This window comes from Seriola lalandi, unplaced genomic scaffold (genome assembly GCF_002814215.2).
Source record: "Seriola lalandi dorsalis isolate HSWRI2012SDOR001 ecotype SW California unplaced genomic scaffold, Sedor1 jcf7180002054245, whole genome shotgun sequence".
Taxonomy (NCBI): Eukaryota; Metazoa; Chordata; class Actinopteri; order Carangiformes; family Carangidae; genus Seriola; species Seriola lalandi.
The window spans coordinates 64954-83182 of record NW_019524798.1 but is presented as its reverse complement, the minus strand read 5'-3'; the positions used below and the strand labels follow the sequence as shown (position 1 = coordinate 83182).

The window sequence follows — 18229 nt, the reverse complement described above, 5'->3', positions numbered from 1 at the left end:
CACTATCAGAACTGTTTGTCATCATCCAAGTCATATCACAATATTTGGAATTTAATACAGGTCATGTAAACAGCATCCAGTATAATATTTGGATATTCTGAATTTAGCGTTTCCCAATTAAGACATGTGGGATATTTTGTGCATGTAATTGGTGAACTCCCTTATGCGTTTAGAGGCCTTTTTCCCAGCAGACATTTTGACGTGTCAAAGCTCAAGTGTTACTAATAACATTAACCATGGCTCTGCTATATTCAAGTGTCCCAGTTAACCATGACAGTGTGGCAGTGCATGCACAACATCAGGATCAGCCATGATATCATTGTATCATCACCGCTGTGACACTTATAACTGTAAAAGCCATCACATACACACACCTGTAAACACACACCGTTCAGATTTGAATGGTGATTTAAATTCATCAGATTTGTTCAACTCATAACAAACGAACCGGGGGATTAAAACCGGTAGAAACACCCATAAAGCGGTTTCACCTCAAACATCAAGGATTCGCGGACTCTCTCGTGCTGACTGGGAGTAAACTGGAAACTGAGACTGCTTACCTTTTGTTTCTTTAATAACGTATGACCCAGACGTTCAGCGGGTTTTTACCGACAGTAGAATTACCTGCAGAAGTGTCCTCCTCTCCATAACAACGTACCGCGGGATTAAAGCCGGTAAACGATTAAAGCAGTTTCACTTCAAAAATCAGAGATTTGTGGGGCATTTTTTCGCGGACAAATCACAGGACGGGAGCTGAGCTGCCTGAACATTTGCCTGGCTCTTTTTTCAGATAACGTAAGACCCAGACGTCCGAAAAATAAAACTTAAAATCCTTCACCTGGTTAAAATATATACTTGAAACCGACCAAGGTGTAAAAAGTGTATGTAACTTACAAATAGATAAAAGACAATGTTTTCAATTTGAGTTTCTGGCAGGCAACCGCCACGCCGACCCATAATTACAGGAGATGTGACGTCATTGACGTGCGACCAAATGACACTGATTAAAAGTATTTCTTGTTTGAGAATAGCTGGAAACACTTGGGATAATGTAAGTATACAGCTCAAAAAATAAATCTAAGTATTTGTTATTTTTTAGTATTTACCGTTTTCCCTGAAGTAACTGCTACATACAGTGATATTTTTGTCTTTTTGCCGCAGTTTAGTGTTAAAATGTTGTTGGTATTTTTTCCTGCTGTGAGATTTCCAGCCCATCTTCACAAGTTTGTGATGTTAGGCAGTTTTCAGCTTTAAAAAACAAACAAAAAAACATAACAGTCAATACCATTACTCAAACATCAAACAAACATTTTGCATCCACAGAAAAATCCACTGTAAAGGACGTTAGTAATCACCCTACAAAAGACTTGATGGTACACAATTCAGTGCAGTTGCAATAAACAAATTCACTGTCCCTCAACCTGAAGGTTTTATTCTCTTTAGTTTTTAGTCCTTTTTGCCAGCTAGCTACAGTAGGCTTTATACCACAGTTTGTGTAGCTGAATGCCACATGTCTGATTCATTCCTGCCAGGGATGTTGAAAACTGTTCTGGAAAATGAAGAAAGAAACTGAGGTAGAAGTGCACATGCCTGGATGAAGAAAAACAGATACAACAAGAAAAGGTAAAGAATGGACTGAACATTACGGATTAATGATATCATACAGAGTGAAGAGTAACACAAAATAATCCAAACTCCACTAAATCATTGAGAAAGTCTGATAGTTAAGTTCTGCATGTGCTCCATCTGCAGTCTCCTGTCACCTTCACCTCTGATTTCAGCAAACCAGCTGCTTTGAGAATTAACAAAACAGTTTGATGGCACATAAAGGGATAAATTGTAGGATTATTTGTCTTAGAACATCTGTTTTACCTCAGGTATCTTTTCCCCAGAGCCGCCCGAGCACCATTTGTCAGTGCAAAATGCAGTTAACATGGATCACAACGTATCATGTTGCAAAAATAATTAGACCTCCCTCTCCCCCATGATTCCCTCTCTTTAGTGCAAATTGCAACAATGATCTCTCCTTAATAAGTCAGATGTGCAGGAACATCGAATTCCAAGCTTCGCTGGTCAGGAGCTCACAATTACACAACGAACAAATAGCATCTTAGAAGGGTGTTATTTCACTGTAAGCCACACTGCAGCCTCAGTGCTCTGAACCCTTGAGAGATGAACACATTTCTTTTCAAAGATATCGTTCAGACTTAAGTCAAACAAACTTTAGAGGCACTGCAACTGCATTTAAAGTCAGTGCAAAGACACAAATAGACACATTTGTGCTGGATGATGCACATTGAGATGAAGATACATCAGTATGAGTTAAAAATGTTTCAACTTGAACAAAAACGTTGTAGTACGTTTTATAATATATTATTAAATCACCAAATGTTCAAGTACTGTACTCCATCACAATGTGTCTTATTTATTTTTCCTAAAATATCTGCTCCTGGAAACTAAAGCACAATGTTTATGGTTATGTTAAGACGCTCTCAGTGCTTGGTAAAGGTTATAGGAAGAGATCATGGTCTTGGTTAAGTATTTGAAAAGTCGACTTCTATCTTGGGACATACCATATTTACTTTTTCAATATTTGACCAAATCTATATATTTCTCTCAACTGTAACCTGAGTGTTTGATGGTCTGAACTCTAACCACATGTTAAACATGAGAAAAAACTGCTGTACTTTGTGCGCTTCACCCACAATCCGCTCCGACTCTGACAACAGTTTTCAACTTCTGGACTCAACCAAGGGACATAATATTGGCATCAATTAGGTTTTCTCCTAAACATACAGTGTCTGGGGCGACCGTAAGGCAGTATACAGTATAAAAGCAATTTTCAGCAGTGTTGGTAAAAGACTCAAAGAGAGCGTTCGCTCTGAACACACCTAAACACACTGGTCCAAAATTATTACAGTGGGTTGAGATCAGCGATTGCAAAAGCGTCAGCATATGATTCACATTCATTTCTTACTTATCAAACCTTTAGATGAGTCCCTTGTTACTGTGTGGAAGCATCTACATTCGTCATGTTTCTCCACTGGTTTGTCAAAATAAACTCAACATCAACAGCAGTAAATAAATGTTGATTTGGTAAAGTGAAAATACCTGAAGATCACAATGATTAATATTATAGTTAATTCATCCAGTTGGTGAAGAAAATAATTAAGAAAAACGTTGTCTTTTTTGTGGTTGCCTTGTTTAATTATCCGTGAATATTGAAGACATGTTGATACGATAACATCTGACACTCATTAGAAAGTTTTTCCTCGACACCCTCAGATAAACATGGTGCTAAAGTTAAAAGAGAAACTGACTGAGCAGCATCTTTTTAGCTCTGCCTGGATGATCTGGCCAATAGCAGCTGGGCTTCACATCCCTGTGACTAGATTTGAATAAACAGCTTCTCATCCACTGTTGGTGGCAGGCTGACTTATCCATTGATGCTGAGAGTCCGAGGTTGGTTCTGTGACAGTTTAAATATTCATAACTTTGGACAGAAGGGGAGCATCAGTCTTACACAGTTGTAACTGGGTTTAAACCTTCCTGAAAACACCGCACAGATGTACACCCTTTCAGCTCCGCGCATCATGTTGTGTTAGCTGAAAGGATTAAAGATTGGTGGGACGCATCAAAGGTGGCGGAATAACAGAAAGAGAAACATAGTCTATGATGGAGCAAAGGAGGAATAAGGGAGAGAAGATAAACAAACAGAGGAGCTGTCAGAGACAAAGGCAGGATTTAACACTTACAAGGGAGTAGATGGAGCTCTAAGGTGAATATGAGACCTCTGAGGTCACTCTTTCCCATGGGACTGCCTCATCTGCTCACTCTTTACCAACATTAAACACTGTGATGTACTCGAACACACACAGAGAAACACTGACTGTATGGGATAGATAAGCAACAAGTGGTGGCTTAGCGAAGAATTCAGCTACTTTTTCTTCTCCTAAGAACAATTTGATGTTTTTGGTATGTTGCTGTGGGCCAATGAGACGACACCGTCCCTTTAAATGACTCAGGGCAACAATTAAACCTCATCAACACTACGACGCAGTTAGAAAAATAAGTAACAAATAAAACCCACATCAACATCCAAGTCGTACATAAAGGCTTGTCAGGAAAACATCCCATTATTCAAACTTGTAATGTGCACACATTATACTGAGAGTGGTCGCCCCTGTATTGTAGTCGCATCATTGAAATGAAAAAGGAAATTAAGGCGATATGAGATATTTTGTGTTTTGTTACAAATCTGTAGTGGTTCAATAATACAAACAAACTGTATAGCTGCTTTCTAATTAACTGAGATGGTGCTAATTTTTTATTTTGTTTAGACACAAATTCCAGTACCTAAATAAAATCTGCCACTGGTTTATTGACATTTCAGTGTGTGTATTCCTGATATCCCCAGCTCTGAGTTATAACTAGAAATCTGACATCACTGATTTCTCCCACCCCGCTGCTTGTAATTATTATGTGTACAATATCAGTTGAATATCGCAAGTCTCAGAAAAGCACAAACATTTTTGGTTGCATGATCTCAGCTAAAGTCAATCACAGAGGGCTGTTAAATGCTAATTTAAGAGCTATGTTGCTAAACTGAGCATTAACAGTGTTTTCTCACGTGACCTCTGCTGTTCCATATTAGATGACCGGCTTTTTGTGTTTAATTAACGCTTGTTCCTTTCAGCCATTAATTGCATGATGTTAGCAAATATGTTAGTAGTTTGTATTACTGTTGATATACTAGATTTGTGTTTCACTTTTCACTTTGTTAGAGCTTATTGGCGGCAAAATGGGTCCGTTTTAGGATCAAATAAAGAAGGGGAAAGCTGCACAATCACAACTCTGATACAATATTTTTATTTCAAGTATTTTGTCTCTTCTTGTCTTCTTCAGGATTCTTCTTCTTTCTTTTGGATGTAAACAACAGAGAAGCTGAAGGTAAGTCAGTAACACTATACAGCAGCTGGGACTGATGAGTAAAAAGCAGAAACACAACAACTTGAGTTGTTTGGCGACTGGAGGCTCATCAGCATCTTTGTCTGATGTGACGTGAAAGGGTCATGATCTGAATCAAACCAGAAAAATATCCTAGTCCTGAACTGAATGTGAGCTTCAAAGGACAGTGAACAAGGAAGCAGAGTTTGGAGAAACTCGGGGAAGTTTGAAGACGAGACGAGCAGCGTCCTGCTTTAGTTGCAATGAAGTGGGAACTGCAGGTCGGCCAAGCTGGAGACGTACAGCCTCAGTGTCGTTTGTGCTATAGCGGCCAAACTTTAGTTCGCAGTGGGGCGGCTATACGGCGACCGCTGAATTTCATAAATATTTTGGTGTTCTGAATTCATTTGAATATATTTTGGTTTGAACTCAGATGTGTGCACCAGCTTCCCTGCGTGTGGCGACGGCACACAGTGAGAAACAGAGGTAAAGCTCAGAGGTGCTGGAACTCATTTAAAAATATATCAGGAGATTACTGCAAACTAAAGTTAAATACTTAAAACACCGCTGAGTGGTGTGTGTGTATTTGTGTGTGTGCCTAATAATCTATGAAGAGCAGCAGATGAACTACTCGATCGGGTGGATCAATGTGTTTAGTAAAAAGCCCAAAGGGACAAAGACAGAAGGGAGTGAGAGAGAGAGAGAGAGAGAGTAAAGGAAAGCGAGAGAAACAAAGAGAGAGAGCAGAAGATCCATTGAGTGTGTTTTTTGTGGCTGAAGAATTGTCCCCAGTGGCTTTGAAAAGAGGGATAATCCTGTCAAGTAAGCAGACCTTTGGATATTCATGACTGGCCGAGCGGCTCGGCGGACTGAAGGAGGACACAGTCAGGATGGGATTAAACATCAAAGTGCATCTGAGGAGCGCAGGACTGGGACGTAGATCAACCAATGCAGAAACACAGGGGTATCGGAGGGGTGCGCTGGGGGCCAGAGGGGACCAGTTGTCTGGTGGGTGGACAGCATTTTGACTCCAGGATGAGGGCCTCCTAAATGCAATGGTGTGTGCACCTGCCCCCAATCTGAGAAGTATATCCATACACAAGCATCCATTTAGTAAGGAAAATTAAGTTCTCATCATTGTCATCCTTAAGTCTGTCGAGCTGCTGAGGAGGAGACACCATCCCATCCACATACTCTTGTGTAGGTTTACTCTAGGCTTCTTCTCCATGGTTTGGACAAGACTCCTTCATTCTTAATGTTACAGCATACAATTATCTACTTTCAACACTATGACAACCGTTTGAGTGTTTGTCTCTTTTCCTGTTTCAACATGATAATTCTCCTTGTGCACAAAGTGAGCTCCATAAAGAAATAGTTTTCCCCAGTTTGATTTGGAAGCTTCAGCCTTATCCAGTGGCTTCAGGATGACCCGGGACACCGACTGTGAGCCAGACCTGATCACCCAGCGTTTGTTGGACCTCACTGAAGCTCTTGTGGGTGAATGGGAGAGAATCCCAGCAGCCAGGTTCCAAAATCTGGTGGAAATTTAGACGAGTGGAGGCTGTTGTGGCAGCAGGATCATGCCCAAGTTTAAAGATACCTCTAAGATTTTTCATTCCACTGCAGTACTAATGATAATTTCACTTGTTCTGCTTGTAGCAACTGATATTTAAATAATTCAGCAGCAGAAACAATGTTGTGGTTACTCTGGATAATCCACAGACCTCAATGTAAACAGTTTTGTTTGGAACTAAATATGAAATATAAATATTTATTTACAGCAATAATATTGAGATAAAAGCAAATGATTAACTTGCAGAGCTGCATCTTTACCTCAGTTTGTATCATTGAAAAGTGAATAAGATGGTCATCTTCAGTCTCTGTGTGTGTGTGTGTGTGTGTGTGTGTGTGTGTGTGTGTGTGTGTGTGTGTGTGTGTGTGAGTGTGAGTGTGTGTGAGAGAGTGTTACGGCACCATCAGATAACCTGTGAATGACGTCCCATATGGTTTGTTGACCATGTCACGCTCATGTCTGTCCCCTGGCAGTGGCCCTGCCAGCTCTGACTGCTGGAGGCAGCTGGGACTCCTGGACAAAGAGACTCAACCTGACAGGATTCAGGCAAGAAAACACACACACACACACACACACACACACGCACACACACACACATGCACACACACACACTGGGTATTCTGTAGTTGGCAACAAGGGTTTGAATCTATGCTGAGGCCTTTCTGACATGTCTTACACTTGAGTCACAAAAAATTCATTTGTTCCCTCATTTGTGAACTGTGTCCTGATCTGTCGCCACTATGATTAAGGTTTGGTTAACAGACTTACAGAAAGTTGATTTCAAAATAAACACTTTTTTTATGGTTACGAAGCGATCGTCGTCATAGTTAACAGAGACCAGTGTTAAACACTACCGTTATGTGAATATTAGTAGCTGGTTCGTCAAGATGAAGACTCAATCGCACTAATTTTCCAGTTGCACAACGAGATGATATAATTAAGAGCTGCAGTCAAAGCTCGACCCGTAGAAAACATGATGGGTGTATGATGTTTCTGTTTGATTCATGTAGTAATTAGAGGAAGGTCACAGTCTCCTGATCGCTCCACACAGATCTGCGTTGGTAGTTTATTCATAAAATGCTCTTCTCTGCTTTTTGTTTTTACCAAGTCGCCAAGTGTTCCACCTCGGCCAAGTGTAAAGGAGTTTCTTTAGGCACAAAGTGAAATAAAAACAGTTGGACAGAAACCAGGTAATGTCAGTATCCTTTGCTCAAAGCCTCATGGTGACGCACAGCTTCACAAACCCATTAGATACTGTAGTTACTAGCAGCATACTCTCTGTCTTACCCCAGGTCTTTTCCATGTATTGTTGTTTTTTTTTTGTATCCAGAAAATAACTTTTTTGGGGGTTTGAGCTCTGACCAGATCAGTGTGATAAATTCTGCCTCTACAGGAGCAATGCCACCATGAGATGTGATGTTTTAATAACTACAACCACAATTTGTCAAGTCACTGAAGCCTGCTATCATGTTGCGCTGCAACATATGTCTGCTCTCTGAGTTGTTGCTTCCCTGGGGTCTGCTGTTTCATAAATCAAATTAGCACCACACTCAGAATGGCTGATGTGCAAGTAATATATAAAATAAATATAAGTTTAAGGTCTGTGCTCAGATCGTCAGTTATCACACCCTCGGTAGTCGACAGTCCTCAGCGGGGGGCCGGGCGGGGGTTTGGGCAACATCTGTGATAAACCTGCTGCAGTTTGAATAGAAAGGGAGAGTGGTGGCTGCTTCAGTCTGATCTCTCAGGTCTTAGTGAGGATTTGAATGTGCTGTGAGGAGCAGGAGCACAGTGGGAGGTGAATGAGCTGAGGAGGAGGAGGAGGCTGTAAGGCAGAGAGGAGAGGTTCTGGGCTGTCTCAAGGGGGAGGGGGAGGTAACTGTGTGAGTGTGTGTGTGTGTGTGTGTGTGTGTGTGTTTGTGCGTGTGATAAAGGGTGCCGGCTGACAGATGTGTCATCAACGCCTGAAAGAATCATCTTACATCCACTGCATCCATCTGCCAGCACATGGCACGATTTTTGTGAAATCAGAACAATGTGTTAAAATGCAGAAATGACTCATGAACCGAGCGGAGGAAAAGTTTCTCACCACGTACGGATCACTTTAACTTTATGAACTCTGCCAGCGCCGCCACTGGCTCCAGCTGCAAACTCATGTCCTGCAACTAAAAACACATCACGACCCAAGACTGCAAAATTTCCAGAGATATCAAATAAGTCAGGCTGAATTTTGACTAAATAATGCAGATTTTTTTCATTCAAATACAAATAAGAGGAAATTTAAGGTGAAAACTGGGTGTTAAGAGGCAGAATCAGGTCATAGTTTAACATTGAAACCTTGTGGTAGAAAGAGGGTGGTCAGCGGGTGGATGGGAGGGTACAAGGAAACCTGACAAGTTTTCTTCTGTGAGTAAAGTTTTCATTTAGCACAGATCAAGTGACCGTCCGTCCGTTCATAGCGTAGCAAACGGGAGCATTCAGAGCACCAGGATACTCAGCAGGATCCTCCAGCTCTTCCTGGTGGATCCCTCAGCGCTCCCCAGTCAGCTGGGAGATGTGATCCCTGCAGCGTGTCTTGGTTCTGCCTCTCGGCGTCCTCCCTGCTGGCCGAGCGTGAAAACATGTCCACAGGGAAGCTTTTCTGTCCAAACCAGGACATGTCCACACCAGTGTGTGAACTCTGTAGTATGGGCTTTTGCTGATGCGCAGATCTACCCGGTCGTGTCCGTCAAGCCTGAAAATCACACATCAACGTTTCACAATGCAACAGAGGCCTAGCATTTCCAAACTCACCGATTCTTTGGGATGCTCTCAGTCTTTATCTTGAGACTGCTAAATGCCACCTCTGTTTGGGTGGACGGCCAAAACCGAGAGAGAAACACGCATCTTCAAATGTAAAACACATTAGCATCGTGAACCTCTCATTGTATCCTACACTGTGGACCAAGACACACACTTACAGCATCTTATCTTAGCTGCTCATTAATAAGATTCACAATCAATAAGATTCTCAAAGGATGATTCCTGTTCAGTACAACTTACATGTTCATACTGTTGGCCGTAGTTCTCTCTAAATGAATTGCTGAGATCTCGGCTCATGTTATGGGGGCAAGAAAGAAGAGCAGTCAACTGATCAGACAGGGTGTAAAATAGACAATCAGTTTATCCAGACAGAAAACAAGTCCACTAAAATTCTGTCTCATTTCTTAGCAAATAACTTGGTAAGTCCAATTTTATTTTTATTTTTGGAAAATTGAAAAAAATAAGACCCAAATTGAGACTCCAGTCGCTGTTTCCACTGCTTAAAATAAATTTCCACCAGTAGATCACAAAGATAAAGGTTTCAACCCTCTCCGCTCACTGAACTGCCTCACCACCAGAAGTCGAGTTCCTGGGACGTGTATCCTCATCCATCACACTGCTATCAGCTTTCACTTTAACAGTGACTTTGGTCTCGCTGCACCGCCCTCCATACAGAGGGGGGATAACCTCTGAAAACCCACCCTTGGCCTTGTACCGCTAATAAAACCCGAAAAGAAACATCTCAACCCGCCCCCACAACATTTAGACTTTAACTGGGGTGGCCCTGGCCTCGATCGCTTGGTGAGAAGAAGCAGCTCTGTGTTTGACTTTGGATAAGGATTCCTGTAGAAGTTTAGAGTCTGTGAATCCATCATTGTCACGGTTAAATAGGATCGGGGGTTTTAAGGGTACTTTGTGGGGGGACGGGTTAACTAACACTTTCCTATTAGCAGCCACCCTTACAAATCCCTGGTGGCATTGTTTCAGAGAGGAACATCTGCTATAACAATAGGAAATCACAGAGTTAGGTTATGTTTGGGCCACGAGGAAAGTTAGAGTACTTCAGTTTGACTTTTGCAAACAAATCCATGTACAACTTTAGAAAACATTCAATATTTTTAGATATCGTAGGATTTTCAGACTTTTAATTTGAAAGCAACAACAGGAATACATCTGTCAGACACAGCAAAAACAAACAAGCAAAAAAAAAAACCCAAAATGACAGGAAGTGTCAGTGGAGCAGTTAGCAACATGAAATATGAATGTGGCAAATGTCCATCTGTATTTAAACAACCGTGACCAACTGAGCGTGTGCAGCTATTGAGAGTGGAGCATTTAGGCTCTCTTTCACAAAGGGCCCGAGGGCTAAAACCTTACACCCCTCCCACCTTCATTATCCCCGCCACACTATGATCAGCACCAAATGCTGACTATCCCAGGCCAGTGCTCACAAAGCATGCTGGGAAGGACAAAAGCAGACCTTCAGCCGATCGGTTCCACCTTATTAACAGCTTGTAATCTTCTCATGTCTTTGGTCAGGCCTCACAGAGCAGGAGTTAGGGCCAATAGACGAGTGTGTCCTCCGTCCCTGCTTTGAAGCAGAGCAGCCTTCTCCCTCTCAAAAGTCCTGCTCTGTTATATTTCCATTGTTGCTGCTGCTGCACCTGTTTACCCGCAGGGACGCATGGACAAAATCAGTCACTGGCAACTGTTAATTTCTCATTAGCGTCTCTTCGCACATTGTAAACAGAAGGCGGTTTGGGATGTAAAGCCTATAGCAGGTGCACGTCCGCGTTTAACGTTCTGGTTAGAAGAAACATTATCACAAATACTGTTTATTAATCCGAAGCATTTCACAGACTCATGATGTGATTATTGCTGCCAAAAACAAATGAATTAGCTGAGAGAGTCTGATGCAATTTGCAAACTTTGTTGCTGTTGTTTTAACATTTGACTTGGGCTCTAAACAGTGGTCTTTCCACATGACCTTTTTGCAACTTGCAAGAAATTTCTAGAATTTCTGTTCATTCTTGAGACCTCAGATCTCATTCATTTCAAATCAAGAAGAAGTCAAATTAAGATGAAGTAAAGAACGAAAGAAAAAAAATCTTTATAGAGCTAGGACAGCAGTACTTGTGAGATGCATGACTGGATGAACCGGTGGAGCGGTGTGACGACACTGGCAGGATTTTTCTATGGCGTCACACGTGTGCAGGAGCGTGCATGTGTCTCCCCGTGCGTGTGCATGAGATAAACAAAACTGGCACCCACTCACAGAAAAATGCTTCACAGAAAATCACCTACTCCACAGAGAAAGTTTCCCAACATGTCTCCACTTTATTCCCCAAAAGTTTTTGCCCTCATCAGGGCATCTAAGTTGTTTTTGTTTTTGTGACTTATCATTCATCTGTATTTAAAACAACATTTTAATCATCATTTTTAAAATAATTTTTTAAAGAATTACAAATTTTGATTTGTGCATCTGTATTTTTGCTATAACTACCTCTTCGTAATCATTTTAAACTACTATATTTGAGGTATGATTTAAATAATTGTCATATTCAGGAGCTTTTTTCACAACGAGAGAGACAGTCGGTGACAAACAGACGAGGACACAGAAAAATAGCTGTGTAATTGTGCCAATTTGAGGAATTAGATCGCCTCTTTCAGACATTAACAAACATTACAAATCCTCCCACTGAGGCAAAAAAACACATCGACACACCATAAAAGTGACGCACAAAAGAGCTCAATCAGACACCTGATGTAAATTGACTCCATTAAGTCAAGATTGTGCGCGGACCAGCAGCAGCCAGCCCGTGGCTTGACTTCATTTGTGAACCTGTCTCTTTATATCAAGTGAGGTGGGTATATAATTATGCCAATTTGTACTCAATTAATGAGCCAGTCGAGGTTGTTTTGTGGCGTCTTTCAGCGAGGAAATGTCTATTCTGCTCTTTAAGAAAAAAATCCAATTACCTGTGGGTGGTCCAGACTGTTGCTTCAGTTTTTTTCAGTTTTTGATTTTTCTCCTCAAAATAATATGTGAATTAATTAGTTATATTTAAAAAAATAAATCAATAATAGACTATCCAGGTTGATATTTTTTTAATCCATTTTTCTATTTACAAATTATTTGAAATTCAATGATTTATTGAATTCATATTCATATTCATTGTCTGTTTGTTTAAGCAGGCTATATGAATGCCCAAATATACACAAAGCAACAACCCAAAACAAAAGAATTAATAAATAAATAAAAGCTTTTTCACCACAAAATATGACAGTTTTCAATTTGCAGTGCCCCCATTTGGTTATTCGTAGTTGCCCATCTCTATGAATATGTTCCATCAGGTGTATGTTCAGTTTTCCACACCCAAAAGACATGTATTTCAGAATTGATCAATTGTTCCAGAAAGCAAACAACAACACATGCTTTCCAGCTGTGTGTATCAATTCTGTAACTGAGAACATTTGAACTTAATTGGTACCAATTATAACATACAATTGGTTTTTGTTTTGTTTTATGTTTGTAAGTATTTGGCGTGAATTTGGTGATTCATCAGAACCTCATTTGCATTTTTTACTATTATCACTTCAATTCCTACAATTCCTCGATTAAGGTTGCAAAACCTCATCTAAAAAAATCTGCAATTAATTTGTTGAAATCAATTTAAGAAACTCAAAACAGTAAGTTCAACTGATACTGAAGATTTGTGGGTTCAAAACCAGCACCAAGAAATCACACGAGGAAAAAGAGATAAAGCAAGTAGAAAATAAACTTTTAAAACTTATATTTATTTCAGTCCTTTTGTACATGTAGTGTCTTGGATCTTATTATCTTCTGGTGTGTGAGTTCTTAGATTTGCAGAAGCACCCAGAAAAGAATTCATAACCTTTTTATTTCCAGTGGTATCACTTTGGGTGTATTTATCATGTTGTATTGGAGGATAAATTGACCCAGGAGGTTTGGCCGAGGTGTCTTCCTGTCTGTCAGCCGCAGGAAGTGGCTCCACACAGACGAGGCATTTAGTTCCCAGGTGCAGACCCACCATTAGACGGCCTTGCCCAGATGGATAGTTCTCCTTCCACCATAAAGACACTAGTCTTCCCCCTGCCCTGAAGCCACCGGTGCTCCTGCCCTGGTCCAGCCTCATCAAAAGGAGCCTGGAAGCTGGGAGGCGGATATGCTGGGCTGCAGCCCCAAATCAAGCTCACTTTTCTTTCCCTTGTGGATAAAAAAAGTGGGGGAGGTGCACTTTTCTAGTAGACACCAGCTTCTTTCTTTCTCCTCCTTTCTGACTTCTGTATGTGTGGCTCCTTGCAGGTGTCCTTTTTTATTTCTCTTGACACAGAGACCACATCCCAAAATACAGTCTAAAGCATCATGGCTCGTTTTCTTTCATTACTCCGTTTATTACCTCTCATTGTTAGACAGGCACTAGAAATCAAATTGAGCTCACAGGCACGCACATAAACACACACACACACACACACACACACACACATACACACACTCACACACATACACACACACACACACACACACACACACACACACATTCATCCTGGCTGCCTGCACTCTGTTCTCCTGCAGGTGCGAGGGCCATCCGCCTGGCCCTTTTCATTGGGGCCCTCCCTTTCCTGTCCGTCTGGAGTCTGTCCATTCAGCTTCAATCACAGCACCAGCCGGACGCCACCGGACCACTGGCGGGGAAGGGAAGCGCCTCCACATACATCTTTCACTTGTTGAACAACAAGAGAAGAGCGGCTGGGGAAGAAAGAAAGGGTCTTCCTCCTCTGCATCTCCTTCTGCTTTCATCGTGAACAACTTGCTTTCTGTGTGTAACGGTGCTGTCCTTCCCCTCTTCCCCCTGCCTTCCTTTTCTCCCACTCAGATGGGCTTTACAAGGAGGAGGAGGGGGAGGGAGTGCAAAGAGAGGACGGCCAGGCTCACTGTGTAACGGAGTGATGCTGAGGTCTTTTTGTGGCTCATGAATGGCACATCTGAGGTTTCCAGCCTTGCTCGGTGCCCCAAGCCAGCTTCACCTGTGGTTGGAGTCAATTGGCCTGTTGTCTGGCTGCCTGGAACCGTGCCCAGCTCTCTGCCAGCCAATTTGGTTAGCGTAGCCGCTCAGAACTGAGCAACAATAACCTCCACCTCAAAACCATCAATTAACTCCCCACACACAATGATGTGTCCATTGACTGTTTGCCAAAACTGTTCTCTGACACAATTAATACCTATGTTAATACTGCTAATACCTGCTCTCTGGCACATAACAAAGTACTGAAGATTTTAATGGCTTCCAAGTTGTTAAATGGCTGAGGTGGTAAATTCCATTAAGCTGACAATGTGTGTGCTTTCAATTAACTTCACATAAAGAACAAGAAAAAAACAATGCTGACACTGTTGGCTCTGTGAGGCTTCATTTAGGCACAGCAGTGCTTTGAGGCTAATTGCTAACTGCAGCATGCTAGCATGCCTGCAAAGACGATGCTAACATGCTGATGTTTAGCAGCTAATTGTCACCGTGTGTACTATCTTATTTGAGCAGATTAAAATTTGCTAAATAGCACTAAACATAAAGTAAAATAGAGGTGGAAAATGATGGAAATATTTCAGGAACTTGGTCATAAAACTAAAGGTTTTTACAAACTGAAAACATCAGTCAGGAATCACCAAACTCTTCGGGATCCGTCCTCCGGCGACTGTGACTTTCTGTACAAACGTTCACAGCCATCCAGTAGATTAGATTAGTAAATTCTGACCAACATTACCATGAAGATTTGTGCAAAAGAATGTCACAGTTAGACAGGTTTAACTTGTCAGAGCTATGACAATGTACTTATTTATCCTTATTCACTAACTTTTCATGCAAAAACTCACCTCCTATATTGAGATAGGAGGCTCCTGTCACTCCTGATTGAATTCATCTGAATTTTTCATCCAGTATGAAATGCAGGGAAGGGATCATTACCTCATGGTCAACAGTGTATGTTCATTTTACGTTTGGATTATGGCAGTTTCTCTAATTTATCACTGTAAAATCTGAAAAGTTGATTTTACTTAAAAAGCTACATATATATAACTATTAGTCTTAAGTTCTGTTGACTTTATATCTGCTTTAGTTGTGTTTACCTCATTTTATGAAGTTGTTCCAACTTAAAAATGCTAAACAACTAAAAGCAACTTGCTCTTTTTGAGTGTATTGTGTATTTGTTTTATATTGGCAACTTCATGAGGACAGTGCCTCACTGTAAGAACTTCCTTTACAGGAACATCAGGGTTAACAGCAGCACAAAGAAACTATGCAGTGATACATACGTTTCAGTCTGAAAAACAAAATCTGATCTTACCACATGAAAAAAACACAGTAAATGTCTTTAGTTCTGCTCATGTTTAATATAAATTTGGTAAAAACAGCTTTACACATGGAATAATACAAAAACACAAATAACTTCCAAAACATTATGGTCTTAACTGTCAACAGCAAATGTTAATGGAGTGTTTGAATTGTGCCTGATTGTTTAATCCTTTCATATAATCTTGTGCACAGACTTTTTAAACATATCTCAATGAGAATATAGACTTTGGATTAATTAAATAATGCACTGAATTTCAGTTTTTCTAATATTTTGCCCTAAATTGTCCAAGTTTTCAATGGGATTCTGCTGGTGTTGTCACCATCTACCAGTTGTTTCTCATTTCACTGTCAAATATCAAAAAGTCAGACGTGCATGTGTGCGTTTCTAAAGAGCACATCATGTGCTGGGGAGGAGTTGAGCTGAGGTGGGGGTAAGTGAGGGGAGCATTTAGCTCACTTTTCCACTGTGTGAGCTGTCATTCTCCCCACACGCAGCTGTGGAAATGAGATAAAACTGAGCTGCCACTTTAGGAAGCTCTCACTCACTCACTCACTCACTTGTGCTGCCAGAAACCTCTGAAGCCAAAAGTAAAAACGTTTGGTGACTCGTCATTGTGCTGGATGGCATCTGTTTTCTGCAAGCAAAGGGGAGAGCAACAGGTGGAGGGAGCACATGTTTGCAGTTTGTGGATTTTTTAAGCTTTTTTGTTTTGACTGACAGACTATTTTTGCATTGTCTCTCAAACGTCACCTTTTGCTGAAGAAGACTACACTGAACTTCAACTCTGAAGACTGGCACACCTCCGAGGAGACTATGAACGTGCTGTCAAACCCAGTGATCAGGGCCCAGGAGCAGTCTCTACCTCTCTGTGGCCCCGGGTCTGTCCAGGACTTACCTCACTGCCCTCCAGGGTTCAACCTGAGCTCTCGCCTCCACCCTGCACCAATGCTCGGCCTCCAGAGCGGCCAAAGATCGACCAAACCTCAGAGGGAGCTGAGCCCTGAGGAGCAGCAGGAGCTCAGGAGGAAGATCAACAGCAGAGAGAGGAAGCGGATGCAGGACTTGAACATTGCCATGGATGCCCTGAGGGAGGTCATGGTGCCTTACGCCTCCTCACCTTCTTCCGCCTCCTCCTCTCAGTCCCACCAGCCCGGAGCTCCTCCGGGCCGCCGGCTCTCAAAGATCTCCACCCTGGTCCTGGCCAGGAACTACATCCTCCTCCTGGGTTCGTCTCTGCAGGAGATGCGGCGGCTGCTGGGGGAGGTGAGCATCGGGATGGGGGTGAACACAGGGCCGGTCCCTCGGCTGCTGCTCACTGGAGGGTGGCCCCTCATCTCCGGCCCCGGTCAGCTCCTCCTCACCCAGGAATCCCTCCTCACCTCAGCAGCCTCCTCCTCCTCATCCTCTTCCTCCTCCACTTCATCATCTTCTGCAGCTAAATGTCCCCTGCTGTCTCCGGGCCCCATGGAGGCCTCGCTCGCCCCAGTGCAGTGGAGCTCTGCAGGGGCCTCAGGCGGGCCCCTGTGCCCCTGTGGAGTCTGCAGACTGCCCAGATTCAGCCATTCCACTCCGGTTCCCAGATTCCCAAAGTGACACCTTGAAGTCGAAGAAGAAGAATGGACTTGATGACTGTTACATGTATGAAACATTTTTTATATGAATTGTTATTTTTCTAACATTTTTAACATGTTTATATTATTTTACTACACTATATACTCACAATTACCCTTGATCTTCTAAACATATACACAACTATTCTGTATTTGACAAGACAGGCTCTTTAAATCTAATAATGCTCATTTTGTTTCCGAGTTGCAATACATTTTATCACATTTCTTATGTCACAAACAGAGAAATAATGAACTACTTTGGAGTTTGTTGCATATTAAATGTACACTAATGGCTGTGTGCACGGTGCATATGACTGCAGTGTTGTACTGTAGCTTGCTGGCTGAAAGTTGGTGACAATTTTAGGGCCCGGTGCTGGAGAGGGTCCGAATAAAGGGCTTTTGTGAAATAAAAATATTGCCAGTTGAAGGCTCTGAAAACCCATTTCTCGGTCTGCTTCCTATGAGCAACAGAGTCACACATGAACACATCATTTTCTCCAAAGGTTTGAACAATTTAGCTTATTTCTTGATTTCTGTATTAATGTTTCTGTGTTTGCTGTAACTGGGGCTGAACACCTCTGTCAATCAACAAAACAGAAATAAACAAAAATGAGAAGATACTGTCAAACTAATATGAAATCGGGACACAGGCAATGTTATAAAAGTGTACAGACACACAGGACTGCAACCAAACCCAGTAACATAGATGTGACAATGGTTAGATTCCTTATAAATTAACTGTCTAAACAGTCTATTGTGAAAATGAGATTTCATACTGTACACAGTTTATATGAAATATGAAACTGGGACATGTAGTTTAAGTTGTCATCAGAGAGGAAATGTGAGATATCCTTGCATTACATAATGAAGCAAGCATTTGTCTTTCTCCAGCAAGATGTGTGACTTTGAGCCAGATCCCATTCATGTT

General features: G+C 41.7%; 1 protein-coding gene across 1 annotated transcript; it reads left to right on the top strand.

The window, feature by feature from the left end:
- The first annotated feature begins 15956 nt into the window (after window positions 1-15956).
- olig1 (oligodendrocyte transcription factor 1) lies at window positions 15957-17753 on the top strand. Its single transcript, XM_023404497.2, has one exon. The coding sequence runs from the start codon at window positions 16505-16507 to the stop codon at window positions 17282-17284; it is 780 nt and encodes a 259-aa protein (XP_023260265.1). The 5' UTR covers window positions 15957-16504; the 3' UTR covers window positions 17285-17753.
- The last annotated feature ends 476 nt before the right edge of the window (window positions 17754-18229 follow it).